This window comes from Elephantulus edwardii, unplaced genomic scaffold, assembly GCF_000299155.1.
Source record: "Elephantulus edwardii isolate Elephantulus edwardi_28Jun2011 unplaced genomic scaffold, EleEdw1.0 scaffold00141, whole genome shotgun sequence".
NCBI classification, from domain to species: domain Eukaryota; kingdom Metazoa; phylum Chordata; class Mammalia; order Macroscelidea; family Macroscelididae; genus Elephantulus; species Elephantulus edwardii.
This window is the reverse complement of record NW_006399891.1, coordinates 6,054,179-6,078,435: the sequence shown is the minus strand read 5'-3', so window position 1 is coordinate 6,078,435 and position 24,257 is coordinate 6,054,179. Positions and strand designations below refer to the sequence as shown.

At 43.9% G+C, this 24,257-nt stretch overlaps 1 protein-coding gene across 1 annotated transcript in view; it reads right to left on the bottom strand.

The window, feature by feature from the left end:
- Positions 1 to 24,257, bottom strand: part of APBA1 (amyloid beta (A4) precursor protein-binding, family A, member 1) — a 321,554-nt gene that overhangs the window by 74,980 nt on the left and 222,317 nt on the right. The window contains exon 2 of the mRNA XM_006894407.1: positions 11,254 to 12,498. Coding sequence (XP_006894469.1) covers positions 11,254 to 12,429 — 1,176 coding nt within the window. The 5' untranslated portion in view covers positions 12,430 to 12,498. The remainder of the gene's footprint in view (positions 1 to 11,253; positions 12,499 to 24,257) is intronic.

Here is a 24,257-nt window from a genome sequence, read left to right as displayed (position 1 = left end):
AATTAATATATGTGAAGCAAGCCAAAAATAATATAGTAAATTGTTAGATACTAATTGGAGTCCAAGAACCCTAGTGGCACAGTGGCTAAGGGCTGTTAAATGATAGGTCAGTTGTTCCAATCATTAGGTTCCAAAACGAACTCAGTGGAGGTACATAATGACAGCAACAAACTGGAGGCCACATTCTAAGTGATGGTTACTAATCTTGGCTGGGCCTCAGAAATACCTATGCCAAAACCCAATTTTCAGAAAGTGGTAGTTACCAACCAGACCTCAGAAATACTTCAGCACCCAAGCTCCAGAGACTTTGATCAAGCAGTGTGAAATAATGGAATCACTCTTTTTAACAAACGAAGCCTTGACTTGATTGAATGAGAATGTGGCTTAAGGCCGAGGGAGTTCCAGTGTGGTATAGAGAGACACATAAGGACAAACAGATTCAGGTTTTCTTACATCAGTCCAGAGAGAAGGTGTGCCTAGGCTATGGGGCTCTCAGAGTCCTAAGGAGCCATTCAGTCTCCATTCAGTCTCCATTCAGTCTCCATTCAGTGAGAGCTGACAAATGATAACGGAATCGGTACAAGGAAATTCCATGCTGTGGGGATCCCCTTGCCATTGTTAGATTTCCAAGCTCTACAAAATGTTGTCAAAGATGGTGAGTGTGGCAGGCTGAAGACCTCTAGGCTACACGAAGTCTATTTTTAGCTATTCCATCTGGAGAAACTGAGGCCAAATGCCCAGCCTGGATCTATTCCCAATCTTCCTATTTACTTTCCGGTGTCATATGGGTTTGTGGCAAGTGGGCAGCTGTGAGTGGCTCTTGTCTCAACTTGAAAAATGTTATGGGAGAGAACTTGGGAAAATCTGAGAGAGGAAAACTGTTAGGTAGAACTCTTCAGGAGAGTGATGTGGGTTCCAAATAAAACAACAACTTTTCCACGGCTACCCTCAAAACTGTTTCAAAGGATGTTGACTAGGAAATACATTTTTGCATTATGAATATGCTTCTTTGGAATGGGAATAAACTGCATTTGAAAATTCCCCTGGGCCCCATTATTTAAGTGTGTTACATACAGAAGTCAATTATCTATGTGTTTTCTCTCTGCAGCATCCCTTCCTCCCCTCCATGGTCCCAGGCCACGTATCATTGAAAACATCAGGCGTGCACAGTTGTGGAAGATTACATAACTTTTCTAAAGACTTCTGGGAAGTTTCCAAGGCCCAGACTTATTAAGTGAGCATGTAAGACACCCCAACTGTGGCCCTGTGTGCTCTGTCTAACCCCAAAGCAGTGATAAAATCCTCTCTGGCTAAACTGCGTGTTTCCTCCTCCTATTGCTTATCTTGTCACTTTATGGACCGGCCACATATATACTGTCTAGTGAGACAATCCATTAAAAAACTGAGAGAGCTTCCTCTTGGAAGTAGAGTCAGGCGAAGAGGAAAAATTGGAGCCTGGGGGTTAGTTTAAAAAAAAAATCAATCTTTCTCATCACTTACTTTCATTCTGCAGAAGTGAAAGTAATTGGAGAGCTTGCCTTCTGCTGTGCAGATCACCTGACAGGCTTTGCTCCAGTGAGTCGGAGAGGCGAAGGGCTTATGGAATGAGAAGCCACCACCAGGCCCAGGGAAAACAGGCTGAGCTGGAGCCTAACTGAGAAGAGAAGCTTTGAGGGGGTTACAATCCTCAGACCAATACTTCAAATGTAGGAGGAAGAAGCAAAAGTAAACATTGCCTTTTTAAAAATTTTCTTTTAAGAATTAAAATGTTCTCCAAAAGAGATTAAAAGATCACATTTTTCCCTTTTGAATATGTTAATTGTAAGATCTTTACATTCTAAGAAGAAAAAAAATTACTCAAGTCACACCAAGCCCTCTCAGTTCATGGAAAAATGGCTCATTTTTAATTACTGTTACTGGGTAGTTCAATTCTGTTACTTGGAGCATTGGGTCCCCCTGGAAGGGATATGACAACTATACTGATCATAATTATGGGCATTAAATGCACCCTGATAAATGCAGCAACTGCTAACATTTCATTTTTAGAGGAAAGGTCACTAACCTAACTCATTTACTTTTTGCCATCAAGTCAGAATTTACTTAGCGGTGACCTTCCAGGAGGTTTTCTGAGGCTGAAAAATGCATAGGAGGAGACCACCCATCTTTCTCTCATGGAGCAGCTGGCGGGTTTGAACCAGCAGCGAGGTATGGCCTTTGGGTTACCAGCTCAACTCCTTACCGACTAAGCCACCAGAGCTCCCTACAAAGCTTATATGTAAGTACACAAACTGAGAAAACATTTGACCTCATTAATAAGTATCTTTCCCACTGTCATTATTAGCATTCTTGTTTGCTATCTTCCCCATTAAAGGTCCAGTGTCTTGCAAACTTTAAATCCATTATCAAACATCCACTCCTGACCACTCCAGATTTTTCACTGTGAGGTGGAAATGCACTTAGCAGACAGTGATGTCTACTTTCAGCCCTGTCTTGACTTACTACACTTTCAATGTATTCTCCTCCCCCACCCCCAACCCAATGTATTCTTAATATTCAAATTTAGACACTGGTTCTCTGCAATAAAAGATTAAGACTGATCCCTTGCACAGTGCTTGTTCCCCTAACCTCCCAATAGAACAATTTTAACTAACCTCTACTTAGAGCTTGCATTCTGAAAACTAAACATATATTCTCTGCTGGGCCACTTGTGTAGCATTGCATTTCCTGCCTGTCTAACAACTGTCTTCAGTTATGTACATGGTGGAATTGTTTTCTATTTGTGCAGCGTTCTGTGTACTGATCAATAATTTATGCTAAACTCTGCTAAGCAATCTAAAACTCCTCTCTGTACACATATAACAGGAAATTTCTCCATTTCTTTCTCTCCGGAAAGCTCTGAGCCACACCTGACAGGTTGCTTCCTTGGCCATGGACGCAGCTGGGATGCTGAGCTCTCGTGTCCCCATTGCTGGGGACTCCCTGTGCCTCTCTCCTCTGCTGGATCCTTCTTTCTTGCCCTATGCCCTGAGTTTGGTGGAGTACATTCTATAGCAGCTTCATAAAAAGGTGCAGGAACCCGGCATGTCTGAAAACAGCTTTATTCCACCTTGACATTGGGGACAAACCTTCCAACTTGCAGTGTTCCTCTTGGGAAGCCCAACAGCACAGTAACTCCCGATCTTCTGTAACCTGTGCAGCGAGAGTGCTCCTCAGAGGCAAGGATGGTACAACCTTTGTCTCACTCACTTTGGGCATGTTCTCAGGAGGGACCAGTCCTTGGAGAAAGACATTACGCTGGAAAAGGCACAGGGTCAGCGAAAGAAAGACAGACCTTCAATGAGATGGAATGTCAGGCTGAGTAAAACATGAGAATGGTGCAGGACAGGAGTTCATAGAGTCTCTGTGTCTTGATGGCATCGAGTAGAAACTGAACAATTTTACCCCTCTGAGAGCTCACCAGGGAGCGGCTTCTCCTCCCCTTTGTTCTGAATTTTTTCTTTGGCTTTTCTTCTTTCACTGTTGTAGGCACCCAGAGGAATCTTTTAATCGCGACATTCTCATGTCCTTTGATCCTCACAAACAGTTTTTTGTAATCTTTAGTTCAGATTGTTCATCTTATTTTTCCATCCTCTTGCCTGAAAATTGGCTCCATTTTGTCTTATAACCTTTACAATGAAGTGGGGTTTTTTGAAATTATTTTTCTATGTTATTCTTTTGTTTGTTATGAATTTAAAACCTGCACCCTGCACCCTGTCCTAACCTAACCCAATCCAGTGCCATCCAGGCAGTCATCTCTGATTCACAGGGACCTTCCGCTGGGTTTTCAATGCTGCCAGTCTTAACGAGAGAAGACTGATCATCTACTACCTACAGAGTAGCTGGTGCATTTGAACAGTCAGACTTCTGGGTAATGGTGCCAGACACGGCACTATGCCAACAGTCCTCCTTAAGGGCTCACTTACCATCTCCCTTTTAGTGAAATCGTGATTATAATTATTATATAGTGTTGACCTACTCTGAGCACTGTCTTTATTTCCCCCCAAAGTTCCTTCTCCTCTTGCTTTTTTCAATTTTTCTCCATGTTAGAGATGTCCAGCAGATGTGTGTGATCCTTGGCTGTCCTTTCATATTTCAGAGTAGAGTCTCAAAAGCTGACTGGAAGATCCCTGAGTAACAATAACCTTCACTGTGGAGCGACAGGAGAGAGGCTCAGGTGTTGTGGTAGAAAGACTCCAAATTAGTATCTTTAGGGCTTTTTCTTCTCTTGGGCCTTTACGTTTCCTTGGAGAAGAACACATTCCTCTCCTGCTGGGGATTTGGGGCTGTGGAGTGGGGTGTCTAAGCTTGAGAACTCAATTCTTGAGGATCTTGTTGCTCCTGTTCTCATAAGGCACTTCCTTCTCACTTTCAGCGTTGCTGTCTTGTTGCTTCTCTGGCTTACTCTTTCCTTACAGTAACTCTGCCATTGTCTGTGGAGGTGGAGAAGAGTGAGGTCTGGTTTCACGGGCTGAAGAAGGGTCTGGATAGCTAAGGCTTCCTGTGACATTCTTTCAAACACACTTCTTGCAACGGACATTCAAACACAATTTTCAGTCACAACCCAAAAGGTCTACAGCACGAATCTACTTGGTTCTAGTTGATTATCCCCTTCCTCACTAATACCTGGCAGAGCAGAGGAAACCAAAACCTAACCAGTGTATTAATCGGACTCAGTCAGGGTATGCTGTGGTAAAAAAAAAAAAAAAAACAACAACCAAAAAACAAACCACCAACAAACAGTAATGGTTTAAAGCAGTAAATGTTGCACTGCAATCCCAGAGGCATGTAGTTCAAATCCACCAGATGCTCTGCTGTAGAAGGAGGGGCAATCTCCTTCAGTATCAGTTGGATCCAATTTGACAGCACACATACAAGCACAAAAAAAAGGTAAAAGGGCAGTAAATGCTCATTCCACTCTCATGGTGCATGTCCAACATACGGGGCAGTGGAAAGGTCACCTCAGACTCCAGTGATGGAGATGCCAGAAGAGGCACCAGAAGGTGACAGGAAAAGGGACACTCTTCATTGTTCTGGTCAAGAAGGTAACACACTTCATTTCAACTTACATTTCATGCTTCTTCACATTCAACTTTCACAAGCTGAGGAGATAAAATTCTCCCTGGGCTTGAAGTAATTGTAAACAGTGGAAAGTTCTAAAATGCTGTTATTCTCATCTCTGGTTCTTGCTACCCTCAGTTCCATTATGCTTGAGAGTTCTGTTATTCACTATGTTTTCATGGTAGTTTTCAGAGGCAGCAGAGCCAAACCTCATCTCAAGCTGCACACCACCACCATTTGAAGCAGCACAAGATATCCAATTAAGGGCGTGTGTACGCTATTACCACCAGACTCTGGTTCTATGGCAGCTGTGGTCTACTCAGAAAGATTCTGCTGCCTAAAGAAGCTGTAGAATTTTTCAGAACTGGTGATTTACCAATTTTTCCAGACAGGTATTGGAATGTTTTCAAGCATATACCTGAAAAAGAAAACTCTTAAAGAGAAGCAAATTTGCCAATTTTCAGAAGATAATTCTTTTTCACTCAATGCTGGGTCCTCAGTTATGTACTCAATGGATTCTTATAAATAGACAATCTCATCTTCAAATCAACAGAAAACAAATGACTAGTTTGCTCCGAGTGAACAGCAAGGCACTGCTGATGTTCTGAGGAGTTAGAAATAGCTCTCAAGCAAATCTGTCATTGTCAGGAGCTCTTTGAGTCCACTGCAACTCACACTGACCCCATGTGACAGAGCAGAACTGACACCCGGGGCTTTCCAGGCTGTAATCTTTATGGGTGGGAGCTCTGGTAGCGTAGTTCACAGGGAGCTATTCCAGAGACACTAACTACACTGACCCTGCACTGCATGTCCTCGCTATCCCTTTCTAAATATTCTTCATCTCAAGCAGAAACCCTGTACCAGCCCCTGAAACAGTAGCTCCCCATTTCACTAACAATTGGTGACCTTTTTCTGCATTTATCCATTTTAAATATTTCATATATAGGAAACCAGGCAGTATATGTTCTTTTGAGTCTTATTCCACTCAGCACAATGTATCAGGTAGCACCTATCATCATTTCTCTTTCTGGATGAGTAACATTCCACTGTAAGTGTGTACTATTTTTTGTTTATCTGTTCATCTGTTGATGGACATTTAGGATGTTTCCACCTTCTGGCTACTGTGACTAGTACAGCAATGAGTACTGGTGTACAGCTTCAAATCTCAGGTTTCAAGTCTTGTAAGTATAAACCAGAGAGTGAAATTTCCGAGTCCCATAGTAATGCTTAATTTTTTGAGGAACCACCAAACTGTTTTCCCCAACAGCTGCACCATTTTATATTTCTGCCAGCAGCAGACTACGGCAAATGAGCTGCTTTTGTAATAAAAATTCTAGGACCACTTCTCCAAAACTGATTACTGATCATAATTACAATAGAATTGTTAAACTCCATCTATGCTAATGAACGACTAAGCTATGTTCACATCCACAGTCTTTCAGTGAAGAAACTGCCCAGTTGATATATTTTTAAATTTACCTTTAAGTTGGTAGTTTCTGATCTTTCACACACTTAAGAACTTTAACACCAGCTCACTGAGCCCCACCTCGGGCATCTTGATTGGAAAGGAAGGTAATAATCTGCATTGTTCCAAGGCATATTTCAGGAGCACACGGCTTTTTAACAGTACTTTCCATTTTCCAGGTTCTTGGGCTGTTCGTACTTACCTACTGACCAAAAAGTTGGTAGTTCAATGCCACCTGTGAAAGAAAGGGGTGATGCAATCGATCTCTTGTCACTGCACACTAAGAAAGAGAGCAGTTCCACCCTGAAGTGTATGAGTTTGCTAAGAACTGGCATCGACACTATCGCCATGGCGTTGTTTCTGGTTTTCTCAAGGTAGATAATGAATAAGGAAGACTGAAGAAGAATTGATGCCTTTGAATTATGGTGTTAGTGAAGAGTATAGAATATACATGGACTGGCAAAAGAATAAACAAATCTGCCTGGGAGGAAGTGCTCCTTTGAGGCAAAGATGGTGAAACTGCATCGCACATACTTTGGGGATGCTGTCAGGAGGGGCAGTCCTTAGACAAAGACCTGGAAAGGTGGAGGCCAGTCAAAAGGAGGAAGACCCTCAACAAGATGGAACGACACAGTGACTGTAACACTGAGCTTGAGCCTATCAGACATCGTGAGGATGGTGCCGGATAGACAAGGTTCAGCTCTGTTGCAGGATCACTGGGCGTCAGTCTACTCAACATCAATTAACAACACTGGACGCAGAAAGAACATTCGGCCAATATTTCCTTGATGTTGAGGGAGAAATCAACGGAAAAGTAATATAAACTATCCCCTTCCAAAAGACCATCAAAGATGGTAAGAAATGAAGACTCTGCCTATAAACATAGCAAGACAGATGACATACGGTCCACAAATTTAAATGACAGAAAATCTTAGGCACCAGGGCTTGCTTTTGTTTTAGCTATCAGTCCCAAGCGACTCGACGGCACATAACAACAACAACAACAACACAGACCTCTGAGTCCTACTCATAGATTTCTCAGCATCAAATGGAATTTCTGATACCATGGATTTTAGAAGCACCATTCAATAGTCCAGAATTCATTCTACCTTTTGAATGAGACATTATGTAAGAGGTTAAACTGTTCTTGGTTCAGATGAATAAAAGCAAGCCTAGGACCTACTACTGTAGAGCGTTCAATGGGTGTAGGAGCGGAGTGTTCAAGCTGGTTAACCACATGTCTTAGTTTTGTGGTGCTGCTCTAACAGAGATAGCACAGGTGGATGGCATTAACTAATTTATTCTCTCACCGTTTAAGAGGCTCATTGCCAACAAGCTGGAAGCAACCCACAGCTGACCCACCAGTGGGTTTCCAGAGGCTGTAAAGCACATGGGGGGGGGGGAAGACTGTCTATGTTTCTCCTATGGAGCAGCTGGTGGATTCCAATCACCTGACAGGCACTGCTTCTGGGCTAGCAGTAACACCTCTCCATAGGCCAGGCCACCAGAGCATCCAGATACAGTGTCCACAGGATGGTGCTGTTTCTCCACTGATTCCAGAGGACAGTATTTTCTTCATCTGGAGGATCCCCATTTCTTGAAGATCTCTATCTTAGTCGATCCCTGTATGGAGGAGATTCCCAGCACAGAGGCTGGGGCCAATACACACACTCCACCTCTAGCATTCTTTCTTGGTGCTACCTAGGTCCTCCCTTCTTCCTCACTTTCCTTCTCTTTTATCTCTTCTGAGATAAAAAGTATTATTACAAGCCACACCCTCCCTCCTAGAGGATACCTCCCTCCAATGAGGGCAGAAATGAGAATAAAGGGTGTGGTCTTCCATTGTTTCCCTGTCGTCAGACCAGGTGACTGCTTCCACATGACATCATTACATACATGTCCTTTGTTGTTGTTTGGTACCATCGAGTTGGGACTGACTCAAAGCTGACGCTCCAGCAGGTTTTCAGAGGCAATAAATTACACAGTAGGAAACTGACCATTTTTCTCCTGAGGAGCAGCTGGTGGTTTTGAATGGGCTGCCTTATATGTTCTTTGGGGGGGGGGGAGATATATTTCAAGACACTACACAAGACTAAGTGGTCATTTCAAAGAGCACGTGAGGAAGCTGAGGGAAAAAGGCCAGCCCCTGAGCCAAATGCAAAGGCAGCATTTCCTCTGACAGGTTTCCAAGTTCCTAAAAGGATGCAGAGTTTGGCATTCTCCCAGCTGCCTTCTCTATGAAAACCTGTTCCATTTCCACCTCATTTGCAAAATGCTGGCTGCAATCCCTCCTAGTGGGAGATACTTGGAGCAGATGGAGGTCAAGGGGAATTCTACATGGAAGTGTACCTATGAGGTTTGGTTTTTTTCACTGAATTCGGAAGCCTAGAAAAATGAGAGATAAAGAGCATCTCTGAACAAATCGACTCACTGCTGCCCCCTTGTTGGGGAGGGCATTGTTGCCATCCTTCTGGTTTCAAGATTTGCTTAGAGACACTGTGGACCAGAGGAATGGCCAGAGGAATGACCTCTACAGCCCTTACCCCATATGTAAAATGAACACCAGCTTACAATAACGATTTTTCACTCAAAAAAAAAATTGAGGCTGAGGAACCACCTGGTGTAATCATAAAACGCAGAATTAAATAAAATAAAATTTAACCTCATGGCCATTTCTCCATGCCATACTCTAATTTTAAATGAAATTGCTTAAAATTATTCAAGAAAATGGAAAAACAAGAGCCAGAGCAGAAAGAAAAATCTTTATAGCAATGTAGATAGGGCAAAGGTGAGTCATCTTGATTTATTTTGAAAAGACTGTGCTACCCAAGCTACATCTTTGAAAAATGGAAAATAAAATAAAATGTCAATTGGGCAGCAGTAGCTTTCAGAAGCTCTTCATAATACAACTCACTGCCGTTTACACTGAGAACATGTCTTTTCTGATGAGAGACAGACCTACCACCAGAACTGGAAATTAAGTATCTACTGAACCTATAAAGAGGTTCACTCAGGATGAAACTGCAGAAACCCCTGGTGAGAAGGGGCCCAGGAAGATTTCTTCCAAAGCCATACTGTCTAATCTGAGTCTTCAAGGAAATTAGTTAAGGCATCTAAATTCAACCCACTGCCGTCAAGCTGATTCAGACTCAAGGTACAGCTCTACAACTGGGCAGAAGTGTCTCTCAGGGGTTTCCAGGCTGTAATCTTTATGGGAGCAGATCACCAGGTCTTCTCTTCTTTGATGCAGCTGATAGATTTGAACTGTTAACCTTTCAGTTAGCAACCCAGTACTTAACTACTGGGTCACCAGGGCTCCTTTGCGTCAAGATTCCAGCCTTGGAAATACTAAGGGACAGTTGTGTCTGTCCTACACGAATGATGTGAGTCAAAGTTGACTTGACCGCAATGGGTCTGGTTTCTTTTTATTTTAAATGAGGGTAGAGAGAGTACTCACAGCCCAGTGGTTAAGCCATGAGCTACTAACTAAAATGTTGGCAGTTGGAACCTATTTTTCTATAGCAGAATAATATCCCAGTCTGCTTCCACAAAGATTATAGCTTAGGATATCCACCTAACAGTTCTAGTCTGTCCTACAGATTTTTAAGAGTCCTAATCAACTGGAGGGAACACATCAACATTAAAGAAAATCCATTTTTGCAAAACCCCAAAGAGGTCTGAAGCAAGAGACCACCTCCCCCCTCTAGCAATATCCCTCTTCTCCCACTGCAAAATCCTTTCCAGTAAAGTCTGTCCTTCCTAAATTTGGATTTGTTTATATGTTCATATCTGACACTAATGTTAAGTGTCCCTGGGCCAGTACTCACAATTACTCACTAACAAAAGAACCGAAGGCTATTAGTGGGTCCTGGGCCAGCCTCACAACTGTTATGTTTGAGCACATTACTACAGGCACTGTGAAAATCCATTTCCTCTACCACCTTCCTCTTGTATTCCACACCCCCTAGCAAAGGAGTCCAGGAGGTGCACTGGGCTGGGCTGCTAATCACCAAGAAAGAGAAGGGGCAGTTCGCTTCCCTAAAGATCTGACAGTTTACCAGCCTCTTACAGGTTTATAGGTTCTCTGCTGTTGCTAGATGTCCTCAAGTCAGAAGCACCTCATAGCTGAGCCCCTAGCCAAGTTTTCAGAGGCAATAAATCACACAGGAGGAGTTTGCCCAACTCTCCTCACAGAGTGTGGTTGGTGGAGTCGAACAGTCTGCCTTTAGGCTGGCAGCACATTTTTACCACTAAGCTACCAGAGCTCCCTATAGTTCTCTAGAATTAACTGGGTAACAGCAGGTTGGGGTTTTGGGCTTCTAGTTTACAAAGCATGATGTCCTTTCACAAGACAAATTCTCAGACCCCAACCTTGCCTTTCTAAATCACAGACTCTGAGACTGTGTCCAGGAATCGGTTTCTTAAATTCTCCAGATACAGTTTGAAAAGCATCAATTTGGGGCAAGTTGAGCACATTTAGCACTTAACACTCCACCCGGCCTCTTCCGTATTTCACTGTCAGCAACTTACGTGAAAGCCGTTTCTGAAGCTTACTTTGGAATGCTTCCTAGTGTCCCCACAGACCACTTATCCCATAAAGTCACATCCCAATGACAAGCAAAGCCACCTAACACTCGTCGGCCCTCCTAACCTCCAGTGAAGCTGAGTAAGCGCGAACCTCACGTACTTACATCTCCATCCACTGGCCTCGGGTCATCACAGTCCCTGGTGGGGCTAATGTCCTGGCGCATGACCCAGATGGGCTCTTTGGGCTCGTCGGGAGTGTAAGGCGAACGGATGGTCCTGGTTTTCACCTCCTCGATGGCCTCCTTGATGTCCTTGATGGCCAGCGAGATGGCATCCCTCTTCTCCTTGCTGTACCGCTGCACCGCCTCGCCGCTGCCTGCAGTGCCCACCGCCCGCGGCGCCTGCATCCCAGGGCTGTCGGGGCGGCCCCCGCCCGGGGTAGGGGCACGCTCCAGGTCCTGCTCGGCCTCGGGCATGTCCTCGGCCGCCTTATCGAGGCTCTGCGAGCTCATGCTCTGCTTCACCTCGGCCACGATCTGGTCGATGTCCTCTTCCTGCTCGTAGCTGTCCATGCGCGGGTAGGGCGCGAACTCGGCCTCCTTCTCGGGGCTGTCGGACTCTCCATCAGAGCGCTCATCGTAGTGATGCAGCCGTGCGCCCAGGGCCTCCTGACGGTAGGCAGCCGCCTCGTCCCCCTCCTGCTCGTACAGCCGCAGGCCTTCACGGGCCTCCAGCTCGGGCGCGTCCCCGATCTCCTCGTACACGTGCTCCTGGAGGCCGCCATAGTCGGCGTAGGGCTCAGCGTAGGGCTCGTCCTCACTGCGGTGGAAGAGCCGGTGCGTGTAGACGTAGCCCGAGTAGGCGGCATTCATGGCCTCCTCATGCTCCAGCGAGTGGAAGTGCAGGTGGTTGGGCAGCGCGCGGCGGTGTGCGGCCTCAGCGTGCTCAGCCTCCGCCTGCTCCGTGTACTCCTCGGCCTCGGGCCGGTACTGAACCGCATACGCGCTCTCGTCCTCTGGATCCTGCGCACGCTCCGCGTCGTAGCCATCGCGGGCCACGGCAATCACGTCGCCCTCAGCCGTGTCCGTGTGGTTGTGGAAGCCGCTCTCTGTGCTGGCCGAGCGAGCCAGGCACTCCCCGCGCTCCTCCTCCTCCTGCTGCCCCAGCTGGACGCGGGGGTCCTCGAAGGCGCGCCCCCGCGGGTGGCCGCCTGCATGTTGCTGCTGCTGTTCCTCCTCCACCTCGGGGCGCTCGAGGTCGGCCTCCACCGACTCGTTCACCTCCCCACCTGCGGCCTCTTCGGTCACCTCCACCTCCGCGGGCCCCTCCAAGTGGTTCATGGTGGGCGTAGGTGACCACTCCGAGAGAGGCTGAGCTGGCTCACTGCGCGCTCATTTTGATCCGCTGATCTGGAAAAAGAAGGGGAGAGGGGCCGTTAGGTGGGGTCAGCTTGTCATGAATCGAGTTTCAGGGTAACCATAAAAACAGCTGCTTATTGTTTCCTTCTGGATCTGGGTCAATTAAAAAATTATAGCGGATTTGAGCTCAGCCTGACAGCACATAGTTCATTTTCGTCGTCACACGCATCATAATTTGTAATTACATACCCACTTGTTTAATTGCTATTGGCTTTACTCTTCTCCACCCTTCAGACAGACTCTAATGAGCACGGCACTCAGGTTCCAGTTGTATGCATGTGAATAAAGAGCACTCTAAAACAAATGGGCCAATTGACACATTTTCCATCTGCTGAAAAAGAAATTTGTCTAATTTAAACGCAAAACCTAAGCACTTTACAAACAAGGCTTTAAATCAATTTCCAGGGATAAAAAATAATGCCAGGATGTTTTGAAACCATCGCTGTTGTCAATACAAATAAGCGGCCATTCGGAGCGGCTGCCGTCACTGGCTCCTGTCCTGGCTCTCATACTTCCGGCTGTTGTCGTGTGCTCCTCGCACTGGAGGAGATTGCCCATCCTTCTGCAGAGCAACAGGTGGATTCAAGTCATGTGCCTCTGGGATTGCAACACAGCTTCTTACCACTAGGCTGCCAGAGCTCGTTAAGAAGTGTAATGTGTGTGTGCTGTTTGTTCCTGAGTCAGAACAGACCCAAAGCTGACCCTCCATTGGGTTTTCAGAGACAAAAAATTGCATGGGAGATCATCCAGCCTTCTCCTAAAGAGCATCTGGCAGATCCAGCCCGTGTTCCTTTGGGATGGCAGTACAGCTTCATATGTGGGGGAAATCAGAAAGAATGTTAAAAACAACAACAAAAAACTGGGCAAAACCTCTGTGATTTCAAGACACCTGTAGTAAATGAGTCAACACTGCATGCAAACTCTTCTCATTGTGTTCTTTGGAGAGCCCATTTCAGAAATGGGAACCAGAAGCAATGTGATAATGTAATAGTACAAAGCTGCAGGAAGACCAGGGACATCTACTTATTCTCTAATGCTGTCATGCAGTTCCATTCTACTCAACTCCCCAACACAGTCTCTGCAATTTCTTTCAGTTACTCTGATGGTCTGAGTAGTGAGGGAGGCCATGTTGGAACTACCAATCTACTGGCAAGGAGAAATCTCATCTTTCTCCCATTTCTTGATAGATTCACCTTAGACGACACCCCTTGGAAGAGAATGGTCATGTTTTATCTGAGCTAAATAAACCCATTTGCTACAAGTTGGACCCTGCAGTCCTTAAAAAAGTGTGGCTTCCTTTCACCATTCCCTGAGAATAGGAACTATGGATTAAGTGTAGCAAAATTTTCCAGAAAGTAAACTGAATCTTCTCTTCGACCTTAATAAGGAGTTCATGTCTGAATAAGTAGAGAGAAAAGTGGGTGTTGAGGGTCAACTGAGTAATGACAATCAGAGCATCACTAAAAGTAGAAAATAAATTTTTAAGTCAGGTTGTTGTAAACATCCATGTGTGTTCTTTCTAACAGCCCTTTGGAAAAGACAGCAGAGAAAAAAACACATTGAAGGCACACTTGTGGCATAGTCCATACCGAGCTCAGCTGCTGGCTGAAAGCCCATGCCTCTCTGGAAGTTTGAATCCACCTGATGCTCCAAAGGAGAAAGATGGATGATTTCTATTCATGTGATTTACAGCCTCGGAAAACCTGCTGAAGGGTCAGTTGGCTCCAATTCAACAACAATTACTTGACTTGTTTCCTTCATGTACAGACCTAAATTTGATGGACAAACAGCAAGCATCCATAGAAGGAGATACTAAATACTTCCCTGGGTTCCGTTATCCTGCAGTGTTTATGCTGTGTGTGCTCAGTGCCAAATTGACTGCTATGGGTCACTTCCAACTCCTAGTGGCCTGGTGTGTGCCACAGTACAACTGTGCTCCATGGGGTTTTTCAGTGGTTGCTTTTCAAAAGTAAATCAGCTGGTCTCTCTTCAAGCCACCTCTAGGTAGACTCAAACCTCCAATCTTTCAGTTAACTGCCAACTACATGACCATCCAAACCATCCAAGAATTCCTGCGGTCACTGTTAGGAACATAGAAGCAATCATCCTACAAAATACTGGAATGCCCAATGATTCAGCATAATGAGATGCAGAAAGGCCCAAAACAACATCAGATAATATAGTTCTTTCCTGTGTAATTTGATGAAAAGCAGTTGTCAGGAGGCCCAGTCCTTGGAACCATGCTGGGGAAGGTGGGAGGTCAGAGAAAGATAGGAAGATCCTGACAAGGTGGATTGAGACAGTGACTATAATGAGAACATCAGAGGTGGTGAGGCTGGCACAGAATAGGGCAAGGTTTAGATCTTTTGTTCATAGGGTCACTATGATTTGTAGTCAACTTAACGACACCTAACAACAACAACAACAACAACATAAATGGACAATAGATTTTAGTTTGTCCTGGGTTAAGAGAGAACCTGGCCTTTGAATGGTGCCCAGAATTCCAAGCATGTACCATGAATAATGATGACAGAAGGAGAACTGACGCCTTTGAGTTGTGGTGTTAAGAAGAGTGCTGGATTTTCTATGAACTGCCGAAAGAACAAACAGATGGGGCTTTGGAAAAGGTGTAGCCAGTGTACTCCTCAAAGGTCAGGACAGTGCACGTTCATCTCACATATCTTGGGCATGTTGTTAGCAGGGGGTTAGTCCTTGAAAGATGACATCGTGCTTGGAAAGGTGGAGGGTGAGTGAGGGATTGGAGGACCCTCAGTGAGGCTGGATGTAACTTTTCTAGTATATCAGAGATGGTCAGGATGGCACAGGATAGGGCAGGCCTCAGATCCATTTTTCATAGGGTCTCTATGAATCATAGTCAACTCAATGGCACTTAACAACAACAACCTATATTAAATGATGGTAAAGAAAAGTTACAAGAAACCAGGCCTTTTTGGGGAAATGCTATTAAAGTAATGTGGTTTGGTACAATGAAACTTTCTCTTAATACATACATTCTCCTCATAGCTGCATTGCAAAGTCCCAGGGGAACATTTATGTAAAATGTTTGTTTTTCATTCACTATCAAGATTCTAGTAAGATAATTTGGGTTGTGGAATTGATGACATATTAGTTGTTGATCAAAACCAGACATTAAGAAATTTTCTGAGGACCAAAGCAACTAGCAACTTGGAAGGAAGGGTTGGTGGGTGATCAAGTCCTCCCGTAGCACACTGGAGGACTCTTCTGATGCCAAGGAAGCTATGCAGTAGCACTTTTAGAAAAGACTGAGGTTGTTTTCAAAGAATCCTAGGATTTTGAGGAAAGGTCTAATCCACAGCCATTTTGAAAAATAATTTGGTGAGATCAGTTGGTACATACATTTCAATCTCAGAGATTGTACTTCTAGAAATCCAAAAAGAGAAACTTAGATGTGGACAAAGATGTTTCTTCCTATCTTTTTTTAAAAGCAAAAATTATAAACACTATTAATTAGGAGCTCTGGTGGCCTAGTGGGTAGGGAGTTCTGCTGCCAATCTAAAGACATGTGAGTTTGCTCACTTCAGCTGCTTCAAGGGAGAAAGAGGAACAATCTCTTTTTCTGTGATTTACAGCCTCTAAAAACCCACCAGAGGATCAGCTCTGAGTCCCTGACTATTAATTGTGTAGTAAGTCCTAATGAGTGTGCTGCTAAGCCTGTCATCATCCCACTGTGACTCAGAAGATTCGAGGGTGGGAGGTCTTGCTGGCAGCTCCACTGGAAATTCCCATATTGTTCACATTGAGCCTGGCGCAGCTCAGTAAATCACAGCCCCTCACTGTCCCTCCCCACACTGGCATCCAAGCCTCCCCCTCCTTTATTTTCTATGTGGGCAAATGGCATCACCTCTAATCCAGTTATCCCAAACCTGACTTATCTCTTTCTCCAAAACTTTTCCCCAAACTGTATCCATTCTCTTCAAGGCCCCTGGCATCATTCTCAAGGCCACTGGGCAGCTATGTTTAAAGACAGGAATGAATCCCTGCAGAAAGGAGCCAGATGAATGAAGAACAGCTTTGTGGGAGATGAGGGTGGAGAAAGGGCTGGGTGGGTCAGGGTTAACCAAGGTATAAAGCTTAGAAAGATGGTACTGGAGGGTCTGTAAAGGAGGGTAGTGACAAAGCTTGATGCATTGACCTCCCTCTGTACTCTATTACTTTGGATTGAGCAATGACCAATCTTAAAGAGCTCTGGTGGCTTAGTGGTAAAGAAATGACCTGCCAACCCAAAGGCATGCAGTTTGAATACAACAGCTATTCTGTGGGAGGAAAATGGGCAACCAACTCCTATATGATTTACTGTTTCTGAAAACACACTGGAGGAACAGCTATGAGTTGGTTTCAACTCAATGGTACACAACAACAACAACAACATTCTGAGTAGCACTTCCTCTTCGTAGAAAAGAAGTCCTCAGGAGAAAAGGTCTTGCCATTGCTCGCTGGTTCTCAGTGCCAAGTGCAGAGGCTCATTATCGTTACATAAGGAAAAAAAGCTCAGTGATCAAAAAGAGAAAAACAGTCCATCTCACCTCCTGCCCCCAATCTAAAGGGCCATCTAATTGCAGTTGTTAGGACTACGACTCACAGCAACCCTGTGAACAACAGATGGAAGCCTTGCCCTATCCTGTGCCATCTCATGAGCTCTACCACGCTCCGAACCATTTAGATAACGGTGTAATCAGTTGCTGGAGAAATCTTTTCTTTCATTCATCTTGAATTTTCACTGGCCCCGTCCTCTTGTGCAGCCTCCACTACCTTCTGATGCTTTAGGCCCTCAAGAAGCTCCAGTGATCTAATTTATACCTACATTTGAGTGTGTTGATTGAACTCCCATTTAAGGACATGTACCAGGTTCTGTGCCAGGCAAAGGGAATGGAAATGTGTCTAGACTATGTGCAGCCTTCAAGGGCAGGCAGCTTCAACAATCATAATATCCAGCGAAAAGTTTAAAACAGGAATAGTTTAAATGAACAAAAGGATCTCAGAGTTACAACAACAACAGCAATGCATTCATTGCTTTCATGAATAATTTAAGTGCTCTCTCTAATGTCCAATGAGAGGACATTCCTCATCAAAACAATCCCCTGGATTATGGTCCATGAACTTCTCGAGGCTGGAGTTGTGGGCTCAGAGGAAGAAGGAGCAGTAGATTGAAGAAAATTGGTGCCCATGTGAAATAAAACTGGATGGCCAGGGAGACAGTCCCCTCCTCAGGAGCACCTACACAGCCGGGGACGGAAGGTGTGGCACCAGGGCTGCAGGACTGTGGGTATCCAGGCTGCCCCCAGGGATGGGCTTCTTTCACAGGCCGCTGGAGATCAGCCAAGGGACATTTAGAAACATTCAGAAATAGAACTGTTCAGATTCAGCAGTTTAATCCAAGTGTCTCTTGTTAGCTAACTCTTGTTGGTTTGAGACTAATAGAAAGGGAAGCTGTAAATTGCTTTGGTTGATCTTTCCATAAGTGGTTCGTGACAAAACTTTCCAGCAGACTGTTTCTTTTAACACACTCAGGAGCAGTTTGAGAAGAAGTGTCTAACTTAGGAAAATGATAACGTACAAAAAGAACAAAAGGTACCCTTCCTGTGTGTTAACACAGTAGGGCAGAGTGTGTGTATCTGTGTGTGTGTGTGTGTGTACACAAACATGTACACAGCTGTACAAGTGAGGTTTGCAGTATATATGTTGTTGTTATTGCTGCCGTTATGTACCATCGAGTCCCAGAAGATTCTGACCCTCCATTGGGTTTGCAGAGGAAATAAATGTTGTGAAAGGACACTGCCTATTTTTCTCCCAAGGAGCAATTGGTGGATTTGAACTGTCTGCCATTGGGTTGGCGGTCTGGCTCTTTATACATTTAGGCCACCAGAGCCTCCTTATTGATATGAGTACATATGCAAGTGTGTCAAAAACCCCACAAAATGTAAGGGGATGAGAAGTGAAAGGTGGAAGCAAATAGAAAAGGACAGAAGATGAAAGATTGTATTAACATCATCTGCCATAGGGTCGCTATGAATCGCCTGGGACTTGATAGCACTTAACAACAGAGAGAGAGACCAGTTGGCCTAGTGGACCGAAAGCAATGCTACCAAACCACAGGTGAGTGACTCTAATCTGCAGCCCTCAGGCCTGTCTTTAATTGTTTTTGGTGAAACATTCTTCCAGGTCATATAGCCCTGGCATGTCCACTTGCTGTACAGGGGCAACTTGTGGTCACTGTGAAGCTGAACACTGTGACGCTGATGTGTCAAATGTGACAACGGTTAACCATGGTGGACAGTATTTGGTGGCGCTCCCCGGTTGAAACAAGCTTGGAAGCAGGAATGGCATCCACTTCTGTAAATAGCTTGTCTCCAGAAACCCTATGAACCTGGAGAAAGGATGAAAGTCACACAAGTGTTGAGGACTTTTGCTCATAGGGTCGCTATGAGTTGCCTGCGACTCGACAGCACTTAACAACAACAATAGCCATAAAAAAGCCCTAGAATAAATAAAAGAGTCCATTTCTAGAAAAGGTTTTTTATGTTTAATCAACAATCTTAGCACCAGCAGTCACGAAATCAAAAGACAAACTGCACTGGGAAAATCTGCTGTTAAGGACCTTTCCAGAGTGCTGAAAAGCAATGATGTCAGTCTAGAGACTAAGGTGGGCCTGATTCAGGCCATGGTCTTTGCAATTACTTTCTATACATTAGAAAGCTGGACAATGACTAAGGATGACAGAAGAAGACAACTCTAGAGAAGAGACTTGAGCTTTCCATGGACTGCCAAGAAAATAAATAGGTCTGTCTTGGAGAGGATAAAACTAAATTTCCTCTTGGAGGCTAGCATTTTGAAGCTCCATTTCACATACTTTGGTCAAGTGAACAGGAGAGACAAATCCTTGGAGAAGGACATCATGCTCAGAAGGGTGGGGGGACAGCACAGGAGAGGAAGACCCCGGATGAAATGGATACAGTAACTGGGTCAATGGGGGTTGGCGTGTCGGAGTCAGTGACACTGGCTCAGGATAGGACAGGCTTCAGAGCTATTGTGCATTGGGTCACTATCAGTCGCAGGTGACTCGACAGCACATAACAACAACAACAAGCACAACTACCTAACATGGTCTCGCTGAGTGTTGCCTGTCTTCCTCCATTGGGGTTGGAAAGAAATTCCTATTTCTTGGCAACACATATTGAACTGATCGACCTACACCTGACCTGCTCTCACCAGCATGGGGCCCAGCACCACACCACTGAAAGGGCAGCCTGAGACTCTGAGGACGGTGATGTTTTAATTTGCATAGTAATAAACAGTGGGAGTGGTCAAACAGGATTATAGTTTTTTAAATTGTGATTTTTTTTTTGTGGCTTTTTTTTTGTTTGTTGTTGTTTTTTTTAAATTTTTATTATTTTGTGTACGTGTACTGTCAAATCAGATCTGACTGGTACAGGAGGATATTGCGCCTCCTTCTCCGGCAGAGCATCTGGTGGATTCAAACCGTGTTCCTCTGGGATTGCAGTGCAACTTCTTGCCACTGAAAGTTTACAGAAAGATTGGATTTTCATTCATTCATTCATTCATTCCCTTCCCTTTTCCTTCCCCTTCAGCTTTCCGTGAAATGCACCCCTTGTTCCAGATTGTTGTTATACATACAATGGCTAATCATATACTCCTTTTAGATAGTTCTTCCTCAGTGTTCATTATCTACCCACTCTTTTGCTATTCTCCTCCCCCCATATCAATGTCAGTCCTATTTTATAATAGCAGTGTTAGGAAGTATTTTCCTTTTGTGACTGAGATAGGTCACTCAGCATAATGTCTTCCTGGTTCCCCATGCTGTGTAATGTTTTATGATTTCATTGTTTTTCAAGACTGTGTAATATTCCATTGTGTGAATGTGCCACAGTTTTTCTATATTCGTTAGTTGATGGGCACTTGAGTTGCTTCCATCTCTTTGGTAAACATGGGTGTACATACTGTTTGAGTTGAGGCTCTCCTTTCCTTCTTTTCTTTTTTTTTAAAAAAATTAATTTTAACAGAGAGACTTAGGGTCTCCATTCATTGTTGCATTTTTCTCCCTGCCCACCACCCTGAGGCTCTGGTTTCTTTAGGGTATATTCTCAGTAGTGGAATTGCTGGGTTAAATGGTGTTTGTATTTCCAACTTTTTGAGAAAGTGTCAGACCACCTTCTATAGTGGTTATACCATTTTACATTCCCACCAGCAGTGAATAAGAGTTCCAATCTCTCCACAGCCTCACCAACATTTGTTGTTTGCTACCCTGTTAAACTTTGCTATTGTTGCTGGGATGAGATGATATAAGTATAGTTGTTTTGATATGATTATATCTTGAAAGCCACATCCACACGCACACAATCCAGAAAACCCTACACAGATTGGAAAATTAATGGTTGTCATTAAGAAAGAAGACTTCTCTCCCTTCCCCAGTAAAATGAAAGTGACACAGAGTAAGAACACCCTGTGAAAATGTTTTCCTTCCACAAGTTAAATCAATTATGAAACACCAAGTAGGTAATCCAAAGAACATTAAGAGTTTCATTCAAATCATCAGTTCTTTTAAATATCTATTTATAAGAGTAACATAGAGGAGACAAAGATAAGATTTATTAATCCTTAGTTGGCTCTTTGATTCATTTGGAAATGAAATCTAATGATTCTGAGAGCCGAGATGGGCATATAAACCACATTTCTCCTTTCTAAAATCTTTCCATGTTAAACACGTTTACAGAGTCAGGGAAATTTCCCAGCATAGAATTTCTTGGCTCAGCAAAACTTTGTTTTAAGTGTTTCCTGATAACCTTGAGCCTGAAGCTGTAAAGCATGGCTTGGAAGATAGTGCTGGTAGATGATTTCAGTGTGAGTTGAATATCAGAACCCCAGGATTGTTGCTGAATGTCCAGATGTCAGCTTGAAGTGGGCTTTGATGGCTGTGTCTGTGACCCTGTCTAGCTTAGAGGAAGCTATAAATAACATGGCCAAACATGTTTAACGTCCCATGCAGACCCAGAGTGCACCCTTTGCACCTAACTCTCAGCCCTACAAGCCTTACCTCAATGGACTGCAGCATTAGCTCTTTGGTTTTCTGTTTTCTGTTTATATTTGGCCAACAGGGCTCTCTGGTTGGAAATCAGTAAGTTGGAGGAGACTGAGGAAAGGGCATTTATTTATCCAGGTCCTTAACTACTTGTCTGAAGGTCAGAGCCCTGGCCTCTACAAGGTGGTTCCCTCTCCTTACCTTTGACCTATGTTATGTACTATTATGTACCACAGAGTCTGAACCAACTCATAACTGATCCTCCAGAGGGTTTTCAGAGGCAGGAAACTGCATAGATCAGCCTAGCTTTCTCCCACAAAGCAGTTAGTGGATTTGAACTGCCTGCCTTTGGGTTGGCAATCTAACTCCTTACCCCTAAGCCACAACAGGTGGTAAAAAGACAAAATAAAAATAACAATAATTAAAACTAATAAATGTTAATATAAATAGCTTACCTACATATTGTACTTATTAATATTGCTGTTGTGACTACGACTCACAGCGATCCTTCAAACAACAGATCTGAACTTTCCTTAATGCGGCACCATCTTTGGGCTATCTGTCATCCTGAAGCCGACTGACGCAGTCACTATGTCAATCCATCATACGGAGGGGTTGTCTCTCTTTCGCTGACCCTCAACCCTTCCTAGTATGATGTATGTTTCCAAGGATGTCCTTTCTGACAACATGCCCAAAGTATGTAAGACGAACTTTCATAATCCTTGCCTCTAACGGGGAGCCCTGGTGTACTTCTTCCAAGACCAATTTGATTTTCCTTTTGACATGTAGTGAGATAAATTATTAATGTCACCTTTTTATAAATAAAAGAGGTCTATAAAGAGAGCTGTGGTGGGAGTTTGTATGGCGCTCACCCAAAGGCAGAGCCTCGCTGGTGATTCACATCTACCATTGCTCTGGGGGACACACATGGACAAACTCCCCCAGAGCAATTTACAGTTTTGGAAACCCTCTGAAGTTCACTTCTGAGTTTGCTCCACCTGGATGACAATGAATAGTAGTAGTAAAGGTATTTTTCTAAACAAGAGTATGTAGAGATGGGAAAAGGCGCCTTGCTAGCACAGTGGTTAAGCACCCAGCTACTATCCCAAAGGACAGCAATTGAACGAACCCACAGCATTCATTCCACAACAGAAGACTTAGTGATCTCCTATGAGTTGATATCCTAGAAGACCTCGTGGGACATTCCACCACGTCTTACAGGGCCACTGTGAGTCACAATCAATTCCATGGGACACAACCAGAAGAGCAGAAAGCATTTAAGCTGGTTTTAATCCTTTTCAAAATAGGGTTAAATGGAAATAAATCCATCACACAATCACAAACTTAGTGGCCAACATATATGGTATTTAATATCCAACAGTCCCAGTGGGAATTATCACATCTATTGCTCCACTCATGATGAAGCAGAGACTCAGCTCAAGGCACTTGTCCCAAGTCACACAGAGATAGAATGGGTGGGGTGGATCTGTGTACCTCCCCTGGTTTTGGCCTTCCTCTTACACTGAGCCCATAAAGTGATCGGACTGATATTTTTTACATAAACATCTTCATTGATATGATCACTATTCAAATAGTCACCTTGGTGGGCTCCAAACATATTGGCCATTCTGTTATCTGAACTGCTTTCAAAGTTCATTTTCAAGTTTGAAGATACCAGGAAATGGTTTTTGGTGTTCTTCAGACATATTTCAGCTTTGTTTCATTTTCTGTCTCACAGGCAATGTCCAGATTTATCGTCTACTTTATAAGATCTGACTATGAGTGGCATTTGGTGTTCTTGAAGTATCCTATCTATTCCTAAAGAGTGAAGATGTGTGACAGGCAGGATAATGCAAAAGACTGGTCCCCGCTCTGAAGTCTCTTCCACAGGAGGGCTTTAGTAATTGTTTGGTCATCCTCTATATCCTTAACATAAGCCTTTGTCTTCAGACTACTTGCTTTGAAGAGGACAAAGCCCCTCTGCTACAAAACCAGGCTCATTGCTTTCATCCCACCTTGAAATCCTATGACTAAGTAGGCAGGGAAATTAATTTGTGCATTCGGATTAATTTAGTAGTGCCAAGTACAAAGCTCTGATGACAACGAAACCTTTGATTAAAGAGAAAATACTCAATCGGTGTGGACTTCCTTGTCTTCAAGCTCTTTGTCTGTCTACTACTTTAACAATCACATAGGGTTCCCCCCCCCCATTTCATTCTGATTCTAATAAAATACCTGAAATAAGCTTAAGGTAACCATGGAGTCTTGAAGGAGAAATTTTGCACAATTTATAGATAATTGAAGGGGTGCCTTTCCAGGTAATCTTTTTGTCATGATTATGCATCATGGAGTCGGAATCCACGCACAGCTGATTGCAGTGGGTTTTCAGCATGCGGTAATTGCACATGAGGAGATTATCCACCTTTCTCCTGCAGAGCATTCAAACCACATACCCAAATTTTTATGAAGTGCTCCTGCTGTAAAATCAAGTGCATCTACGTAATCTATCAGAGTTTACACAAATGTGGGTTTTTATTTTCCCCTTCTGTGTTATAATCTCCTTTTTTAAAAAATTTAGTTTGTTTATTTTTCATTTCAATGAACATCTACAGAGATTTTGGAATTCCATTCATTCATTGTTGCACCCTTCTCCCCGCACAAACCCCTCCCCCTC